This window comes from Glycine soja, chromosome 16 (assembly GCF_004193775.1).
Source record: "Glycine soja cultivar W05 chromosome 16, ASM419377v2, whole genome shotgun sequence".
NCBI lineage: Eukaryota > Viridiplantae > Streptophyta > Magnoliopsida > Fabales > Fabaceae > Glycine > Glycine soja.
Window position 1 is genome coordinate 8,758,673 of NC_041017.1, and position 15,284 is coordinate 8,773,956.

Consider the following 15,284-nt stretch of genomic DNA (forward strand, 5'->3'; position numbering starts at 1 on the left):
TAAACAATATTGCAAAATCAAAAGATGAATGATATGTAATTCTTTATTCTTGTTTAAAAAATTAATTACCTAGTCTTGCAATAATTTTAAAAAACATATTAAAATTAAATAATTATGTAATTTAAGGACAGTTATCTCGTACAAAATTCAAATGATATTAATTTCATTGTTCGTACGGGAAGAAAATTCAAATTGTTAATAACGCATCAAATTGTTAATAACGCACTAACGCATAAACACGAATCAACACAAGCATTACAAGGTCTTAATTAATCAAGTTCCAAACAAAGATCTTAAACAAGAATTACAAGGTCCAAATTGAAAAAAAAAAAAGCGTTCTTCATTCCATAATCTTCATTCATCATCAAGTGTAAAAGGTCGAGGAACCTGAATAATTAACATCCAATGCTGTCATTTAGGGGAGAAGAAACAAGATAATATAAGTCACAAGAGGAAAGACAAATAACTAAAGTGAAAATATGAGCTCAATTAGGCATAAAAAGACACAAATTTATAATTTGAAAATTAAAATTGGAAATGTAGACAAAAGGTTACTCACCAAGTTTCATTCTCCAAGATGTGTTAAAACATAATCTGTCTTTTGGTGAATTGGAAGGGCTTTCACAATAGCTAACTGCTTTGGATCGTCAGCTAACCATTTAATCGCTTTAGCCCATTGTTGTCTATTAAGATCTGGTATCAAAGCTGCCTCACATAATACTTCTTGAATATCTTCATCATCAACTTTACCATCCATTTTTTCCACCATTCGGTTAAAAGAGTTCGCCATTTTATCCAAAGAAGCTGCTATTCCTTCTTTTTCTCCCATCTTTCTCTTGTGAGGATGTGTGCTAGAAGAAGTCGAACCTTGTCTTTTTCCTTTTGTATTAGAGCTTGGTTCTTCTAAATCTATGGTAGTAGCACCTAACCCCATGAATTCCACTTCATTTGTTTCTCTACTCATCGCTTCATCAGCATCCATAGCAGTTTCAGCTCCATGGCCGGTGGCTCTATCTTTAGCACACAAATCCACTATATCATCCCGATTTTGAAGCACCTTGTATCGAAACGGTTTAGCCGATTTATGCGACTGGAAAACAAAGAAAAGGTCAAATCCAATCTACTTTGAATAACAAATAGCAACATATTAAAGAATACTTACAGTGCAATATTCATTCCAAGCATTTTCATTTTCAACTGTGATCATGTGCTTAGTGCCATCCCAATCAAATCCACTCTGGCCAAGGATGTCACTTACAATACCATACCACGATCTCCATAATTTGATACGGTTTTTGACATTATCTGATGTGACATTAACATTGAAGCTTGTAGATAACATTGCGGCTGCAGCATTCAATGTTGACCTTTTCCAACCTCCGTCACCCTTGTTGCCCAAATTCCTTTGATCTCTAAGTACATCAGCCCATACACGTTCCATTTCCAAATTCCATGTAAAATAACTTCTTGTTTCCTCATTATTTTTTCCTAAAACTTTTCTTTTGTCCGTCATTTTTTCATTAGATGACTCCATTGAAGTTAATGTCACTTATTCAACCTGCACATAACAAATAGTAGATATGACCTACTTTATTCATTTGACTAGTCCACTGCACAATCATAGAAAGTATTTCAAGCAAAGTTTTTATGCAATAGCAAAGTACATAAAAGTCTATCTTCAATAGAAAAGTACAATAGTAACAAAGCACACAAAGTTTGTCAGCAATAGCAAATTACATTTAAAAAAGAACTATCCCTAAGCAAAGTTTCTCCTAACTTTATAGTTAGCAAACATATTCATAGCTAATGTATCTCGAAATCTTGTCCATTCCTCGGTAGCTTGAATAGTTGTGATATCATCTATGACATTATTTTGAACTTCTTCCCTTGATTGATGGACTAACTCTTCATCAACAACAGATAAAAATTCTAAGTCTTGAACTTCTAAAAGTTGATCAGTTTGTTGTTCGTCTCTTATGAAATTGTGTAACACAAAACAAGCATTGATAATTCTTATTTGTGTCTTTATATCAAAAAATGAAGGAGTTCTTAATATACTCCATCTTTTTTTCAAGATCCCAAATGACCTTTCTATTGCATTTCGGGCACTTGCATGACGAAGATTAAATAACTCCTTGTAACTTTGAGGGGTGTTTCCAATCCACTCATTGAGATGATATCTAGTCCCTCGATATGGTGCTAAAAATCTCGGACCATTGGTATATCCCGCATCCACAAGAAAATACTTACCTACAATGTTTAGAATAACAAACATAGACTTAAACTAGACCAAAAAAAAAGAAAAAAAAAATATTTCTAAGAAATATTACCAGTTGGAATTTCAAGTTTGTTTTGACGACGTAATGCATCTCGTAATACTCGAGAATCTCCTGCAGACCCTTCCCACCCAGGTAACACATAAATAAACCTTAAATCTAGACCACAAGCAGCTAACACATTTGTAGAGACATCACCCTTTCTATTACGATATCTAGGTCTCTCATCAGGAGAAACTGTAACCGGAATATGAGTCCCATCAAGTGCTCCAATACATCTCTACAAACAAGACAATTTTTTTAGATTCTAAGAAAATTTTATAATTAACTAATTTCTCCTAACAATTGATAAACTTACCTCAAACCATCTCCACTTGTTTGCTTCCGCACCTTCTAAAGTACAGGGTTGAAAATTCAAATAGTCTTTGCTCACTTTCATTACCGCTCTCAAGACATCATTGAATTGCCTACTTATGGTTTCTTTAGATCTACAATAACTAAATTGCACTACCCTATATTTTAGGTTGTGAGCAAGGATATGTAAAAACATTGCTACTGCTTCAGTTGTTGGAACATTTCTTGTTCTTACTAATCCACCCTTTTCTTGTAAAATTCTACAAAGGTTAAAAAATGCATTTTTACTAAGCCTCAATTGTTCAATGCAATCTTTATTTGTTCCTCTATAAAGACGATTAAGGAAGCTGTGACGTTCTAGTTCCCAATTACGGGTTGGTTCCTTAACAAAATAGTTATCATGATACCATGTCACTACACCAATGACCATATGAACAACACAAGCAGCAGCTAATAAGATTATCTTCTTATACTCTTCTCTTTTACGTTTTCTTGAAGTCATTGCAGTGTCAACTATGCTATGATCCATTTCTTCTCAATCCAAACTGCATGATAATGATATAAGATAATATGTGCATATATTATTTGGAGATTTAAAACAAATATCTAGGTAAAAGATGTAAAACAATAATACTAGTGCAATACAAAGATGATCAACTAAAAACAATGATACTATTAAATAGGATATGAATATGATGTGAAAAATGATTGAGGAGACATGAAAATGTTTCTCAGAGATTGGATTCAAAATGCGTGGATAGTTTTTTGTTAATAAAAGAAAGTGTATAGTTCATTTAGAAAGGATAGATGGTAAATTTCTCTTCTTTTTTCCTTGGGAAGTTGGCAATTTCTTGTTTAATTTGAGATATTTTGGAGACAAGGTTGAGATATTAATCAATTAACAACTTAAATGCTTCCTCTGTCAAATATAATACAGTATATAATTGGAAGGCAGAGAAAATGAATACAGTATATAATGGATCACAATATCACGTTCACAAACAACAATATTTATCAAAGCAAACCAAATTACTACTTCAATTAAAATATAGGAGTATTAATAAGAAGCATGCATCAAGGAATGTAAATAAAAGAGAACATAAGTTATGTAGAAAATAAAAGACAACACACAACAGTCATTCCAATGAAAACAACTTAGCCCACACATTTCATATTATTTTGTAAGATTAATTAGATACCTCTCCAGCGTTCACCGTAATGACATGCGGAGTAAACCAAGATCCTGGCCCTGCAAAAAGATTCCATTAGAGGATACCATCACATGCACAAGAAATTCAACCTTTAACTTCATGAGTGAAACAAAGGAGATCGTGCACATTTTTTTCAAATAATATAACATGTAGATATCTAATAGAACAGTGGACACAAGCAAATAAGAAATTAGCATATTCAGGACAAACAAAAATAAAATAAAATACACATAAGAAATGGGAACAGCAACACATGACACACAAGCAAAAGAGTAATTTTGAAAATCAGGGAATCGATAACCCGATGGAAAAGGTCCCAACTCCAAAATTACAGTTCAAACATATAGATAAATAAAAAATATTTAAGTACAATAACAATTAACAGGTATCACAAAAAGGTAGATAGTTCCATTGCATTCATTTGATTCTTTTTTTGTTTTGCAGTTGTCAATTGCAAACCTGAAAATTCCAACATTGTTACTAGTTAGCAGAAAGCTCTACATCTGCCAATTGAATAGTTAACATTGTTACTTGTTATTCCAGCATTGCTTAAAATCTATTTATTTATTCATTCATTCAATTTTAGCATATTCTTTTACCTTTACACCTTTTCAGTTTTTTCATTTTATAGTTGAGAAAAGAAAGTGTTACTTAAGCATTAAATTGTTTTGTTTGCTATTGTGGTAATCATGTTCAGGAAAGGCTTTCTGGACTTCCCAGTGGCAGTGCATTGTTTGTAGAAGCTATGACATCTCAACAACTTATGCTTTCCATTCAAGAGGAGGATTTCATAGAATTGAATGATATTGCATGAATTGATTGGCTTTAAGAGATAACTGGTAAGAAATTAGTATTTTTCAGTCAGTTGAAATTAGTATTATTAATCATAACTGCTTGCAAAGAATAATTGAATGTGCCGACACTAGAATACTGCTCCTCGATGTATAATGCAAAAGGTTTAAAATTAGTGATAAAAAATAATTAAAAATACTGGATAAGTTAGATGATAATTGAAAATTTAATAGTTTATAAATATAAAATGAAATGAAAAGATTTTTAATTTTCTTACTGAATTTCAGAATTTGCTACTGTACATATTTTTAGAAGATAATTATTTTATCCTAAAAATTAGAATTGTAAATTTTTTTACTTCTAATTTTAATTTTTTTATGAAATTAATTAAATAAATGAATTTATACTATAATTTATTGGTTTTGTATTGTAAAAATTATATATCTATATAAAAATATATAAATGGGGCATTTACTTTTGATGTCCATTTTTATTTAATAGATTTTGCTCCAAAATTAATTAAGAAATTATTAGTTCCTTCTCTTCCATTGCTCATGCACCCAACCTCAATTGTTATCACAGTAAATAAATTAAGGAACAAGTAATTTATCTAATATTTATATCTTGTTATATTTGTGGGACCATCAGAATTTCCTCTCTCCACTATAGTAGCAAGACCTATATGTTACTGTTTGTGCTACTTTCATTTTCCAATCTTGTTCAGGAGGCAAATCAGATGAATTCCAAATTGTAAGTGTTACAACATAATGATAGTTTATGAATTGACTTAACCTTCTTTGTACTTTTGAGGTTAAGCTGACTAATTTTATGTTCTTCATGGTATTTTTGTTTGGATAAATCTCTCCATAAATACTTATGAGATAAGAAAATAAAAGAAAAAATGAAATAAGCTTCTCCATAAACTAAAACTAGTTTATGCATAGGTTAAAAATTAGCTTTTGGAGAAGTAATATGAGAAAGCTTCTACTCATTAGCTTATGGAGAAGCTTTTTCTTTTTAATTTTCTTCTCCTATTAGTGCTTATAGAAAAGCTTGGCATTGTTGGTGTTTGGAGGAGTAGGGGCAGTTCTTGGAAAAACTCAGGTGACAAGGTCTTGTCGTAGGGTTCTGGTTGGAGGTTGCATGGCTATGGCCATAACATTTGGCATCACCAAATTGATTGGCTCTGCTGATCTTTGATTGTCATTGTTTACTAGTCATTTAAGTACAATCCCATATTAGTAGTAATGTTTTTTTTTTGGGGTCGTGCTGTGAGTAATCACGGTAGCTAGTATTACTCTTTGATAGATCAAACAACAGAATTCTAATATTTCTTAGAGGAAAATGGCATACTAGCTTAAACTTACTGTTTGTGCAGACAGTTAGGTTGGGATTCTATATCTGGAGAAGATAATTCTATTTCACTCTTGAGAGGAGAAGTTTTTCAAGCCTTGGCTACCTTTGATCATGATAAAACACAGCAAGAAGCATTACGCCGCTTTCAGATTTTGTTAGATGGCAGAAATACTTCTCTGCCTCCAGCCAACATTAGAAGGGTAACATTCATAATTTTTTTACAAGACATTGCTTCATTGCTTTGATTCTACTTATTTTTGACATGTAGACTTGAAAAATACTTTCAGGTTGCTTATGTAGCTGTAATGAGGAATACTACCACAGAAAATAGGACTGGATTGGAATCCCTATTGAGTTTCTATAGGAGTACTGATGTATTGCAGGAAAGGGAAAAATATTACGTATGACACAAGCATTTAAACTAAATGCAACTTCTCAAATTCCATAATCCCCATTATAGTAGCCAAAGCGCTAAGCCACTTGATTAAATGTTGTTATAAATTCATGCAAGTTCTATAGCATCAAGTGCAGATCCAAATGTAGTTATAGAAGTTCTGAATCTTTTGTTGTCTGATGCGGTATTATAATTTTCTTATGCAATTCTTGTTATAAGAAGCTGAAATTCCTTCCTGTTTGACCTTTTTTTTATCTGATTTCTTCTTAGATTCCAGATCAAGATATTATTTATGTACTAGCAGGAATAAGCAATGAAGGCAGTGAAACTGCTTGGAGATGGTTGAAGGTATGTGCTTCCATGGTAACAAGTTCTTAGTTGCTCTTGTGCTTTCATTACTAATATACCATATAATGTCTATAGTAGTAGATCGGAAAACAGTTCTGACTTCTGAGATTCATCTAAAACCAGTGAGGATTTAATAAAGACCACACTGACAGTGCATACAAAGAAACCATTGCAATTCAAGGTCAGAGCTGTGGTGACAGTGAGGAATAAGATCAAAGAGGATTTCAAAGAGACTATGTTGAAGCATTTGGATGCCATCAATGATAGCATAGGAACAAGAAATGTTGTGCTGGAGCTTATCAGCACCGAGATTGATCCAAGTAAGCCAGCCTTTCTAATTAATAATTTTCTTTTCCTAGCTAGCTAGCTAGCTAGCTAGGTGTCACAAATTGACCATTTCTTTCTTCCATCATTTTAATGAATTGGTTCTGCTACTTAGAAACGAAATCTCCAAAGAAGAGCAGCAAAGCAGCTGGTCAAAGAAATCCAATGTCAAAGCAGAGAGAGTTAATTATACAACTGAATTCATTGTGGACTCGAATTTTGGAGTCCCTGGAGCTATTACTGTGACAAACAAACACCAAAGAGAGTTCTTCTTGGAAAGTATAACCATCGAAGGGTTTTTCAGTGGAGCAGTCCATTTCCCCTGCAAGTCGTGGGTACAAGGAGAGAGGATATTCTTTTCTAACAAGGTAACTAACCGGTCATTTTCCAACTTGGAAAGGTCAAACAATTACTAGCTTAGTTGAACAGGCACCCCATTTTCTTTTTTTATTGACAAATTTCAAACTTTCAGGGAGTGTGATTGATTACTTTGCTGACAAACTTAAGCAGATGACTTCTTGGGTTGCCATCTAAACACTAAAATGGGGAGGTAAACAGAGATTGGAATTTACCATTAAGGGAAATTGGAGAACACAAACAAGCACAAAGAGGAAAGATACAAATAGACATGAGGCTATGAAATAGCATAAAATAAGAGAATGACCAATTTTATGTTATAGGATAGGATTGTAGATTTGGGGAATTCGGCTTTGGCCCATGTGCCATCACCTTGATTTGGGGTTAAGGCTGCTCGATACTATCAGCCTATTTAAATCTCAATGTAAGCTCAATCCATTGAACCTGTGAGTTAAATGGATTAGATCAAGTTGACCCGTGAACCAATCCATTTGTAGGATTGTGTTATTTTACTTTTTGTTTCTTTTGTTGGAAGTTGATCTATTACTTTTTATTCAGAAGAATCAATGCTACAACATCTCTGAGGATACCTGGCAACAAGTTCTAGCTTTCAACGGGTTTACCTATGAAAGGACTAAATGCTTAGTAAAAACATAAACTAAAAAGAGATCCAAAACCAAAAAATGGAAAGCAAAGTTGGACAAATTTTAAAGGAAGCAATAGGACATGTCTGCAATCCATGGTAGCAACAGGGTTTGTTCTGCCCATAACGCAAATAATTATAATGATGGGCAGCATAAAATGAAAGTTGCAATCATGAAATCGTTGTTTAGATAAGAAGAGATGCTTCATAAAACAAACAGATCCAGAGTTGGTGGCAGTGGTTTGCTTCATAAAACAAACAGATCCAGAGATGCTTCATAAAACAAACAGATCCAGAGAAGTTTCAATATAGGCTTTCAATCTCATAGAAAACGAAACATAAATAAAAAAATAAGCAACCCTTATAACTACAAAAATGAAATCAAAATCAAACAAACATAAACTTGAAAAAAGAAAAAAAATACAGAGATGAGTGAGGGAGAGAGGAACTTACCAGCGAGAAGAAGAAATGCCACAGAGAGGGACGCTGCTGAGAGGGAAAGAGAGAGAGTGGTGTGCTGAGAGGGAGAGAGCTCGTGCGTGCGATGAGGGAGGGAGCTCGTGCATGCGATGAGAGAGAGAGAGGTTCGTAGCGTGTGGTGTGAGGGTTACGAAGAATTTTAAATTCTTTGCTTTTTAATGAGAATTTCAAATTCTCTGAAATTAGCATATGAAAATACTTTGTAAAAATGACAGCATTTTAATTACTTTTAAAATACCCCATCCAAACATATTACATTATTAAAAGGCAATTTAATATCTTTGTTGAAATACTTTACCTACTTAAATTTCCCCATCCAAACACAGGATTAATGATATTGTTATTAATTTTATGTATATTAAAATGTGTAAGATTAGAAATCTATTCCTAATTGAAATGAAAAGATACACTATAATTTTTTTTTCAAATTTAGTGGACCAGTCCATTGAATCTACAAATCCATCTCAAAGTGGATCAGGTCCGATTTTTTGGCATGGATCAGGTCAATCCACATTGCCGGGGGGGGGGGGGGGATGATAATTGGGGAAAATACAGAAGAAAAATAGTCATTAGATCAAATTTAAAATAATCTAACGGTTGAAAAGAGGCTTTCTCATGGTGGGAGACATAGCTAGCTCTTCCACCCTAGCCTCTGCCTTCATTGGCACCATTTCATTTCCATAATAACCTCCGCTAGGTACTACGTATAAAATAAAGAAAACGAGAAAAACAGTCTCATATTCTTATTCTTGTCATTTCTTAATTTCTTATTATTCCTTCTTCGCTTGCTTGCGGTGGCGAGTGCATAAACCCCAACACAACAACACACTCTTCAATTTTCTAGGGTTTGATTTTTGCTTCCTTCGCCTTCTCCAATGGCCGCTAACTCGCTCCTCAGATCCTCGCTTCTCGCTCCTTCCTCCTCCGATCTCTCCAAAGTCTCTTTCCCTCTCAGCTTCTTTTCTTCTGCATTTTGTTGTAAAATATCTCGAAACGCTGTGAACTTGACTGTGCTGTGATATGTTTTATTTGTTTTCGGTTGGTTCTACGAATTTGTACTTGGTTTTGGATTTGTTGAGCTCTGTTTGGTTACTCAGAGACGCAGCACCTTTTTTTTTTGAAACCGATTCTCTAACGTGCTTCAGCTTTTGATATTCGTTTATTCTTGCGTTTTCTTGGAAAATCTGGTGGAGACTTTTTTATAAACTTGTTTTTTTGAGGTTTTAGAAAATGGTCCGACTGAAATTTTTTTTTGAAGAACGTTAGAGAAATGAATTTTTGCAATATTAAGAATCACGACGAGACCGCAATTTAAAACCTTGGACTGTTCGCTTGTTTTGTTTTTATTGTCTTGATTAGTTCTCAAAGTTTGGTTTTGGGTTTGGTGGAAACCTGTGTTTGGTTGCTTAGAAAACATGGTAGGTGGGAACGAGCTGTAGCATTTTCTGAAGAAAATAGAGATTTTGAGAGATGATAAAGAATAAGAATAGTTTCGTTCTCATAGTCAGTGTATTGGTGTATTATTTTGATGTAACATTCTACTCATGTATCTATATGTGTGATGTATGATTCAGGTATTTACCAATGCCTCGGGTTGTAATTTAAAATCCAAGGGATTACAGACCAGCATTTTTGGTACTTCAATTCAATGTGACTCCTTAGTCTTACAGTTGAGTAGCTCAAACTTTTTTACCTAGTGCTCTTCTCTTTAGTGTGCCTGTTTCGGTTCCTTTAATAGTATGTGGTTTTATACACAGAAATTGCAATGCTCGTCACATCCAGCGTATTAAAGCCACAGCAACGGAAATCCCTCTCCCCACCCAGCGTAAGAATAGAACCACTATTGTGTTAAGATTAGGGTGACTTGCATGCAATTTCTTGATTCTTACTTGTGGTTGATCTGGTCTGTTCAGAATCAAGGAGCACTGGGAAGACAAGAGTTGGAATCAATGGTAACTTTCTTGTTATCAGAGTTCCCTTTGTAGTTTCTTGTATCTACTTGCTGCATTTAATTTTATTATGCACTTTCAATTTTGCACTGAATACAAAATTCTTCATAGATGATGAATTATTTCAAGCTTTTCCTTCCATACCATCTTTTCATTTTATCCAGGTTATATTTAGGATAGCTTATAAGAATAGCTCGACTTTTTTATATTCTAAGTGACTTTTGCTTATGACTGTGACATATGTAAATAGTTTTGTAAAGATTCCTTGAACTGTCTAATTGCTTTAGACGATATTGGTAGCCTCCTCATTTGTGGGTAATGTTTGAAGAAGGTAATCAAATGTGCCCTAATTTTGTTATGAATCTGTATGCTTTTAACCTGAGAGAAAGATTTCAAATGATATTTTTGTAAAATCCTGATTTTATTGGAGGAGTTTTGCAAAAAAGTTGAGGTAGATTTCTCAATTAAGTTATAAATGAAAAACGACAGTAGACTATTAAGTTCTTTGACTTGTTTTTTGTTTGGTATTAGGAACTTGCATATCAGTCGCCTGAGCCAAAAAGAACAGTTTAGTATCATCTAAAATGTGGTTATATTGAAGATGAAAAAACTTGGTTTTTGAATGGAAAACTTATTCATGGATTTTTTCTGTGTGTCTTTAGATAACTTACATATGCTTAATGTGCAGGTTTTGGTAGGATTGGAAGGTTGGTGTTACGTGTAGCTACTTCCCGAGATGATGTTGATGTTGTTGCAATTAATGATCCATTTATTGATGCAAAATATATGGTATGTAAATGCAAATTATGCAATTACCTTAATGATCCTTTTGTTTATAATATAATATGTTCATAATTTTGCTATTATATAGACTAATAGACTATTAAATTTGTACTTTCTTGCATATGTGTTTATGTATACATGCATACATATGGTGATATATACATCTATCACAAAGTTTTTTGCTTTTTGTTTCTTGTGTTGCCTAACATTTAGGATTTAGATTTATATTATAGAATGTTTGGTAAAGATTAAAGTTGAAGAAGTTCTCACCTATTTTTGAAAAGCTCTCTTGGGAAGCTGGAAAAACAAGTGGTTTTTTCTTCAAAATAAGCTGAACCAAACTTGTTAGTATAATGCTCTGATCTTGGATGCCTACCATGTCACCAATTTGCAGTGACATAACTTTATCTTGTATCTGTTATGCTGATTAAATTGGGATGTTCTTCTACTATGGTCTATGTTGCTTAATGCCTCTTGCCTTTTGCTATTTTACATATCTTGAGATTTATTTAGATTATTATTATTATTTTCACCTGAAGCCCTGTGTCTATACTTTAGGAGAATCCAATTTGTGATCTGTTTGAAAACATACAAAAAAATACAATGGCTCTATTTTAGTATTTCCTCATTTACTTTTGCACTGAGTTTCAAATGGAACCATAAATTAAGGAGACTTTCTTGTTTTGGTACACAATAAGAGGACTTTATCTGTTTGCTCAACCCCCAATTTTTTGTTATAATAGTAGCAAAACTCCTTTTAAATATTGGGAGTATAGAACAAAGATTGTGTTAAAAAGACAATCATGTGAGAAGTAAGTTTTGTGACATTTGTTGGGAACCTGGGAATATTTGTGCAAGTATTTTTCTGGATTAAAGGTATCATGAGTTATGCTGAGCAGTACACACAATGATAATAGATGTTCTAAAATATTACGAGGAATTGATGAGTGTATTGTTGTACACTTGTATTCCAATTTTTTCAATAAATAAATTCATCTTTTGTTTTATTTTATTTGTTGTGCATGTATCTTTTTTAATTCATTTATGGCTGATGCTTGGCTTTTGATTTATATTTAATTTATTCTCTTTGTAATTAGACCTTATTTAGTCAATCCTTACATTTTGCTTTATCTTTTAATTAATCGTTTTCTCTTGTAGGCATACATGTTCAAATATGATTCTACTCATGGTCCATTCAAGGGGACCATTAAGATTTTGGATGACTCTACTTTGGAAATTAATGGGAAGCAAGTTAAAGTGGTGAGCAAAAGGTATCATGAGTTGAGCTCTTATAATTAAAAGGGATGTTATGTGTGTACTAGATTACAAAGTGTTAAAGAGTTCTAAACAATAGATTAACATGCACACATTTATTTTATGTATTCAGAGATCCTGCAGAGATCCCATGGAGTGATTTTGGGGCTGAATATGTCATTGAGTCTTCTGGAGTTTTTACAACAGTGGAGAAAGCTTCATCACATTTGAAGGTATCCAATTACCTGTCTACTAAGTGTTGCTTCTCTTTCCTTGTCTCCCCTGTCTTACTCTCTCCAGCATCAAATCTTAATTTGAGCTTTATCTTTTTACACTGTAGGCTGGTGCCAAGAAAGTTGTAATATCAGCTCCATCTGCAGATGCACCAATGTTTGTGGTAGGAGTGAATGAGAAGACATACAACCCAAAAATGGACATTGTTTCTAATGCAAGCTGTACAACGAATTGTCTTGCTCCTCTTGCCAAGGTTTGATTACGTCATGTATTGCTAAGCTTTATTGAACTCAAGGCTTTCTCTGTGATGAGAATGTTTAATGTTTTTGTTTGTAGTTTAATGGTATAACACTTAACTTAAAGGTTTAATGGAAGCACCTTTTCCTTAAAGAGCAAGGAAAAATAATATGAGCAAAATATTTTAGTGATTCTGTAACACATCCTTAAAGGGGGGCAAGCTGTTTGGTGTGTGTCTAACATGAAATATTCTTTTATCTATTCTTCAACTTATACTATCACATATTCCTTCTTAATTAAGTATTTTCTACTGATATAGATCCTTTTTAAGTGAACTTAATGCTGATCTATCTTTAAGTTATTTGAATGAAAAATGTGGCCCAGTGTTATTTGATTCAGCCAACACATACATATGTAAACCTGAGGGTATATCATATTGGGGCATTGTGTTAGAAACTTGCATAGCAACATCTAACTTTTCCTATATAAGTTACTCATCAGGTGGTTCATGAAGAGTTTATAATAGTTGAAGGTTTGATGACAACAGTACATGCAACAACAGGTCTCTTTTCCAAAATTGCTAATTGTAGTCTCTAGTTTCATTTACTCATGCGGTCAAACCATCCCTTTATGTTTCACATGTGGCATTGGTAACATCCAATTCTTTTTTTTTTCTCAGCAACACAAAAGACTGTAGATGGTCCTTCTATGAAGGATTGGCGAGGAGGAAGAGGGGCAGCTCAAAATATAATTCCAAGTTCAACTGGTGCTGCGAAGGTACAAGATGGATGGACACAGATTTTATGCTTTCTATTTTCAGTACTGGTATTTGTGATTAGGTTTGTTTTATGAAATCACAGGCTGTTGGGAAAGTTCTTCCAGAGCTAAATGGAAAACTCACTGGGATGGCATTCCGTGTTCCGACTCCCAATGTTTCTGTGGTGGACTTGACTTGCCGGCTTAAGAAGAATGCATCCTATGAAGATGTTAAAGCAGCAATAAAGTATGTCTATTGCTTTTTGTTTTTTTGCTCCACCCTCATTGCTGTGATTGTTCTGTAACCTTTTGCTTGATTTCTATGACTTTGCTACTGAAAAATATGAAGGTATGCCTCAGAGGGACCACTGAAAGGAATCCTTGGGTACACAGACGAGGATGTTGTCTCTAATGACTTTGTTGGTGATTCAAGGTACGTTATGTTCTTCTATTACCTTTAACGGAAAGACTTTGCTGAATTACTTTTCTGGTTGAAAAGTGAGACACCATAGAAACTGACATACCCAGTTTGGTTGACACATTTACTCCTGTTTGAAACATTTCTAATTTGAACATAAGAAAACTGAACCTTCATTTCTCTTTCCCTAGCTAAAATTTACTCATTTGGATGTATTATTTGTGAAATAATTATTCAAAATGAATTCTTTTCTCCAGGTCGAGTATCTTTGATGCTAAGGCTGGCATTGCACTTAGTGCTTCCTTTGTTAAGCTGGTTTCGTGGTATGACAATGAGTGGGGTTACAGGTATGTGTGTATTTTGTGTATGTAGACCAAAACCAGCACTGATATTCGTAGGCCAATTTTAATAGCAGAAATTTCTGTTCATGCTGACCTTTAGTTGATATTTTTTTGAATGGTTTGTGTTGCAGCAACCGAGTATTGGACCTTATAGAGCACATGGCATTGGTGGGAGCTCAAAATTGAACACGATTAGTGTATGTTGTGTTGCAATTCTTGTTGAATAGGTTTAATATTGGTAGTGGTTTAGGTTGAGATTTTGGTTTTGATCTGATTTTTATAAGATTGTGAGGTTAAATGATCACATCATGTACACTGAAAATAAAATAAAAAAGGATATTATCCTGGTTACGTGCTTTGGAATTACCAGTATGAATTTTACAATCTTCCTTTTAAAATGGTAGACATTTTAAAGGGGAATCATTTATTCTTGGCCTGTTCGGATAGGGTAACAGACAATTGTGTAGCGATATGTTGTGTTGCAATTCTTGTTGAGTTAGCTTAAATATTGGCAATGGCTTAGGTTTTCAGATTTTGGTTGATATGATTTTCTAAGATGTGAGTTTAATGGTATGTTTGGTTGGAGAAAACACGGGTCATAAATTTTTTTTGGTTGAAGAGAAAATGGAAGGAAAAGGAAGAGAAGAGTTGACTTGCAGAACAAAAAATTTGAAATTTTCCTTCCTTTCACATTCTCTTTAATTCAAATTTCAAACTTTTCTCACTTTCTCTCCAATGTTCCAAGCAGGCTGTGTTCTTTATTTCATCTTTGAAACC

General features: G+C 33.6%; 2 protein-coding genes and 1 long non-coding RNA gene across 3 annotated transcripts; 1 reads left to right on the top strand and 2 right to left on the bottom strand.

Annotated features, from left to right (window-relative positions):
• Positions 1 to 214: 214 nt before the first annotated feature.
• LOC114390104 lies at positions 215 to 1,031 on the bottom strand. Its single transcript, XR_003661823.1, has 2 exons — positions 560 to 1,031; positions 215 to 408 (listed from the first exon to the last, which is right to left on the bottom strand). It is a non-coding gene; the product is annotated as an uncharacterized LOC114390104 (long non-coding RNA).
• A 725-nt stretch (positions 1,032 to 1,756) lies between these two features.
• Positions 1,757 to 3,018, bottom strand: LOC114389744 (protein ALP1-like). Its single transcript, XM_028350490.1, has 3 exons — positions 2,635 to 3,018; positions 2,331 to 2,556; positions 1,757 to 2,250 (listed from the first exon to the last, which is right to left on the bottom strand). Exons 1-3 carry the CDS (start codon positions 2,824 to 2,826, stop codon positions 1,757 to 1,759), a joined length of 912 nt encoding a protein of 303 aa, XP_028206291.1. The 5' UTR covers positions 2,827 to 3,018.
• Positions 3,019 to 9,243: 6,225 nt separating this feature from the next.
• Positions 9,244 to 14,873, top strand: LOC114391229 (glyceraldehyde-3-phosphate dehydrogenase GAPCP1, chloroplastic-like). Its single transcript, XM_028352282.1, has 14 exons — positions 9,244 to 9,473; positions 10,110 to 10,204; positions 10,293 to 10,360; positions 10,449 to 10,487; positions 11,173 to 11,273; positions 12,426 to 12,538; positions 12,655 to 12,754; positions 12,862 to 13,008; positions 13,494 to 13,554; positions 13,672 to 13,769; positions 13,853 to 13,995; positions 14,098 to 14,181; positions 14,424 to 14,513; positions 14,639 to 14,873. Exons 1-14 carry the CDS (start codon positions 9,411 to 9,413, stop codon positions 14,691 to 14,693), a joined length of 1,257 nt encoding a protein of 418 aa, XP_028208083.1. The 5' UTR covers positions 9,244 to 9,410; the 3' UTR covers positions 14,694 to 14,873.
• The last annotated feature ends 411 nt before the right edge of the window (positions 14,874 to 15,284 follow it).

Excerpts from the sequence above, each read along its gene's own strand:
- LOC114389744 (XM_028350490.1), bottom strand. The coding sequence starts at position 2,826 with ATGTTTTTACATATCCTTGCTCACAACCTAAAATATAGGGTAGTGCAA. Across the intron at positions 2,557-2,634 it reads ACAAGTGGAGATGGTTTGAG|AGATGTATTGGAGCACTTGA; the intron begins GTAAGTTTATCA and ends TCTTGTTTGTAG. Across the intron at positions 2,251-2,330 it reads CAAACTTGAAATTCCAACTG|GTAAGTATTTTCTTGTGGAT; the intron begins GTAATATTTCTT and ends TAAACATTGTAG.
- LOC114391229 (XM_028352282.1), top strand. The coding sequence starts at position 9,411 with ATGGCCGCTAACTCGCTCCTCAGATCCTCGCTTCTCGCTCCTTCCTCC. Across the intron at positions 13,009-13,493 it reads GTCTTGCTCCTCTTGCCAAG|GTGGTTCATGAAGAGTTTAT; the intron begins GTTTGATTACGT and ends GTTACTCATCAG. Across the intron at positions 14,182-14,423 it reads GACTTTGTTGGTGATTCAAG|GTCGAGTATCTTTGATGCTA; the intron begins GTACGTTATGTT and ends TCTTTTCTCCAG.